The following is a 4,811-nucleotide window of genomic DNA, read 5'->3' as shown; positions in this document are numbered from 1 at the left end:
TTCGAAGTCTGGATCCCTTTATTTGCTAACTGTTATGTGTCAGAACACACATTACCCTGCTGCCTATCCTCTGCGTAGCATTTCAACAAAGCCCGTGGTGCGTGCGCTCTCTCAATTTATTTCCGTCTTTGGTATCCCAAAGATTGTTCAGTCTGACCAGGGTTCTAATTTCACGTCCCGTGTGTTTGCCCAGGTTTTGAAACAACTCCGTATCCAGCATCACCAGGCTTCAGCTTACCATCCCCAGAGTCAAGGGGCATTGGAACGTTTTCACCAGTCATTGAAGTCTCTCCTCCGTGCCTATTGTACAGAGCTGGGTAGGGATTGGGAGGAGGGGCTGCCATGGCTTATGCTGGCTGCTAGGGAGGTTACACAAGCAAGTATGGGTTTTAGCCCTAATGAGCTTGTTTTTGCTCACACTGTACGTGGCCCTTTGGCAGTGTTAGCTGACAACTGGAAGGAAGCTAAGCCTCCTGCAAATTTGATTGACTTTGTCAATGGTTTCCGTCGTCGCCTTTACCTAGCAGGGAACTTGGCTAAGGAGAGGTTGGCAGCTTCGCAGGTGAAGATGAAGGGCTGGTTTGATCGCCGCACGGAACAGCGTATTTTTGGAGAGGAGCTGGAGGTTCCGGAGTCAGTTCTGAGGCTTGGTCGGCTAAAGAACTCTGAAGCTCTTTCCCATCTAAATTTGCTGTGGTCACTTGTCTGCCACTAGGTCGGAAGAATTGATTGAACAGTTTCCCGTGTTTGTTCTCTGATACACCTGGGTGTACTCACTTGATTGAACATGACATTGACATGGGGGATGCCAAGCCCATTAGGCAGAGGTTCTATCGGGTGAATTCAGAGAAGTTGAAACACCTGGATGCGGAAGTGTCTTACCTGCTGGAGAATGGTTTGGCCGAGCCAAGCTCCTCCAGTTGGTCTTCCCCTTGTTTGTTGGTGCCTAAGGCTGACGGTACACTGCGTTTTTGTACCGACTATCGGAAAGTCAATGCGGTCACCAAGCCAGATTGTTTTCCCCTTCCTAGTGTAACCGGGTAGCTTTAGGACCCAGGAGTCCTAGGCAGCCCATGGCTGACGTGCCGTTTCCTTCAGACCCGCGATAGTTTAAATTGGCACGTAGTACTGGAGGCAATTGTTTGTTCTGCGGTTTACCTAACGATTTAGGCATTGGCTCCGTGTGATCTCAGGTAGGCTGGTAACCCTCATTATATTTGTAGTAGTTTGCATGTTTTTATGGTGTGATGGCTTGATGTAGCTTAATGTGTATTTCCCATGTAGCGACAGCCTCCTTAGCTTGACACGACGGTGGACAAGCGTGGAGTAGCGGGGTTAGAAACTCAACAGCCCTCGGTATGTTTTGTTAAGTCATTCAGAACATTGTGCACTGATGCTGTGTGGTTTGTGTAGTTAATGAGGATATTTCCTGCTGCAGGTGGTGTCCGGCGACTGCCACTGTTTTTCCCCTATTAGTTTTCCATTGTTTGATTTCTTTCTGTTTTGTTTGTTTAAGGGGCTGTTTTGTGTGCTTATTTGGGGGTTTATATGCATTTAGAGCCTTGATTAGGCTAGGCTTACTAACCTGGCGACGCATTTTTACACTTTGCACTGAGTGTTTGTCCTACAATGCCTAATGTTTGCAGTGATACTTAGATGTGATATGCAGATAAGAGTTGGTGTGGTTATATATTTGTATTCCTAAATCACGTGTGTTGTAGCGTTCCCCAGGTTGGGAGTTCACCAAACCAAGTGCCATTCTAAGCTAAAGGCCCAGGTATATTAGGCCCACAATCACGCCCCTGTTGTTAGTGTTTGCTATTTTAATAGGATGTACATCCATCTGATTTTACTACTGTGCATTTAATAAACATTGTATTTATATTTGTTATACCACGGCCTCTGCCTAAGTTCTTTTGATTGGACAGGAACTGTGCAGGGAACCTAGTCCTAATTATAGTATGCTCAACTGAGGGTCTCTCACCCCATCTGTGAGAGTGGCGTAGTCGGAAACAACTAGCATGAGACCTGGTCCTAACATTCTCTGAGACCATTTAATGCTAAGTGCACCACCCCGCCACATATGGCGTAGTCGGCAGGATATCAGAGGCTGTGGTATTTTGTTTCCTTTTGTTGGTAGCCCTATTTTGTTGTAATATTTATTTAGTGGGAAAAACAGTGGTTGTCATCTAGGGTCTCATCGCCCCCTGGACAGCCTTTGTGTGGATTTCGGTGTGCAGACTTCGGTGACTGACATCAAGTGGACATCAGGACTACTCTACTGGGCTCTGAAAGACGGGTAGTCATGTCGGAGGACAATGTTCAGGAACAATTGCGAGCTCTTGCTGAACAGGTACGACAGCTTCAAGCTGAAAACAGCCGCTTGCGAGATAACGGTGATTCTCAGGAGGAAGGTTCCGCCCCATCTACCAGTGGGACGCCTGCCGCTGTTTCTTCACAACCGGTATCTGAGCATTATGTTTTTGTTCCTAGAGAGCGTAAATGCCCTACATTTTCTGCTAAAAATTCTTGTGACTTGATGTCTGTTGAGGACTGGATTGAGGAGGCTCGTAGGTGTCTATCAATTAGACGCATGCTTCCAGCTGAGCAAGCTTTGTTTTTGTTTGATCATTTAGATGGGGAAGCAAAAGCTGAGATGAAATTTCACTCTGTTGCAGACAGGAATACCCCAGATAAAGTGTTTAACATTCTTTTGGAAAACTATGCATGTTCACAGGTGTATGTTCGTACACAACAGCAGTTTTATTTGCGTACACAGAAAGAAGGGGAATCTGTTAGGGAGTATTCTCATGCACTCAAGTCTATTATGGATATTGCTATTCGTAAGAGTCCTGAGGGGTCTATTCCTAACTCTGACTGTACTTTACGTGACCAGTTTGTAGAGCACCTGCGTGACGACATGCTCCGTAGACATTTAAAAGACAAAATGGTCGCTTCTCCTACTATGTCTTTTATGGACGCTCGTCGTGCAGCCCTGAGTTGGGTTGATAGGGGTAAACTTGTGAGTAACCAGAGGGCTCGAGCACACTCCTGTGATACCTTTGTGAGCAATTGTGAGGCAGATGCTAACGTTATTGTTGCTAAACCTGATGGTGAGATTGCTGAGGTGAAAGAGGTCTTACGTCAGCAACAGTTACAGCTCGATGCTATTTTGAAACATTTGGGTGCCCCTGGGCCCAGTGACAGAGGGAGGGGTCCTGCTAGGCCATATAGGTTTCGACCTGATGGTAAGCCAATCTGCTCTCGTTGTAACCAAGATGGTCATATCGCCAGGTTTTGTTCAGTTGATTTAAACACTCACTCAGGTCCAGCCAATAGGGCAGGCCCCAGAACATTCAGTCGGAACCAAACCACAGGAATAGCATCTAGTGCTATGCAGCCGTCGGAAAACTAGCGCCTTCTGGTGTAGGGAGCCAGGCATCAGAAGGGGGTCTTTGGTGCTCAAACCGTATTTCACCTCAACATTCATCTCAGCTCATAGGGAGTTGCCCTATAGTGGAAGTTGGTATGGGGGATGTTGTAGTCCCCTGCTTATTAGACACCGGATCCATGGTCACTACTATCACTGAGACATTTTTTAAGCAGTATTTCCAGTCTCAGGGGGTAGAGCAGCTGCAGCAATGCAAGTGGTTACAGCTAAAAGCAGCTAATGGCTTGGACATTCCTTATGTTGGTTATGTAGAGCTGGATGTTAATGTGTTGGGCAAGACCCTACCAAAGATGGGTGTTTTAGTAGTAAAAGATTCCCCAGATTCATTTTCTCAACAACAAAAATGTAAAGTGCCTGGCTTACTCGGGATGAACATCATCCGCAGTTGCTATCATGAATTGTTTGGTCACAATGGCTCTGGTTTTGATCCTCTTTTTGCACAAACTGTTAGCCCTAATTGGGAACAAGCACTGTCTGAATGCCATAGCATGGAAACATTGTCAGAGAGAGGGTGTATTGGCAGGGTCAAGGTCCAAGGTCCAGCTATGCGCATCCCTGCAGGATCTTTAAAATTCCTCACTACAGCTTGTCCTCAGGTATCTAGTGTCACCCTCCCCTCCGTATTTTTAGAGCCCTGGTTTGGGGAAGGTCAACTTCCCGCAGGCTTACTCATCTCAAAGGCTTTACTTACGGTTCACAATGGTCAGGTCACCCTACCTGTTGTAAATGTAAGTGTCCAGGATGTGTGGCTTCAACCCCATACTGTCTTAGGTGAGCTCCATGTAGTTCAGTTAAAGCAAGCAAAAAGTTCTATTACCATCCTGGAAGGTGGGGTTCAGGGCCAAATAGCTGTTGTTCAATCACAGAGGGCATCCACCATTTCCCCACTTGACCCTTCAGCTCTTTCCTGGCCTACCCTTACTTCTGATCAAGAGCAGGAGTGTAGGGCCCTGCTAGAAAGGTATCGGGGTGTGTTCAGTCAAGGGGATTGGGACATAGGCTGTACTCGCTTAGTGGAGCATGAAATACCTTTATTAGATGAAGTGCCTACTAGGCAGCATTACCGACGCCTAATCCCAACCCAGTACGAGCAGGCCAAAGCTCACATATATGAGCTATTAGAAAGGGATGTAGTTCGACCAAGCTGTAGCCCCTATTCTTCCCCCATCGTAATAGTGCAGAAGAAAGATGGTGACATACGGCTTTGCGTGGACTATCGGCAGCTGAACGCAAAGACCCGAAAAGACGCATATCCTTTGCCACGGATCGAAGAGTCCTTGGACGCCTTGACTGGTGCTCGCTGGTTCAGTACTCTAGACCTGGCCAGTGGGTATAACCAAGTTGCCATGGCGGAGAAAGA

The 4,811-nt window shown here is 46.9% G+C and overlaps 1 protein-coding gene across 1 annotated transcript; it reads left to right on the top strand.

Annotated features, from left to right (window-relative positions):
- The first annotated feature begins 1,167 nt into the window (after positions 1–1,167).
- Positions 1,168–4,450, top strand: LOC122133163. Its single transcript, XM_042708683.1, has 2 exons — positions 1,168–1,193; positions 1,285–4,450. Exon 2 carries the CDS (start codon positions 2,306–2,308, stop codon positions 3,413–3,415), a length of 1,110 nt encoding a protein of 369 aa, XP_042564617.1. The 5' UTR covers positions 1,168–1,193; positions 1,285–2,305; the 3' UTR covers positions 3,416–4,450.
- Positions 4,451–4,811: the final 361 nt, after the last annotated feature.

The sequence above is a fragment of the Clupea harengus genome, chromosome 9, assembly GCF_900700415.2.
Source record: "Clupea harengus chromosome 9, Ch_v2.0.2, whole genome shotgun sequence".
Lineage (NCBI taxonomy): Eukaryota > Metazoa > Chordata > Actinopteri > Clupeiformes > Clupeidae > Clupea > Clupea harengus.
This window is presented reverse-complemented; position numbering and strand designations above follow the sequence as displayed.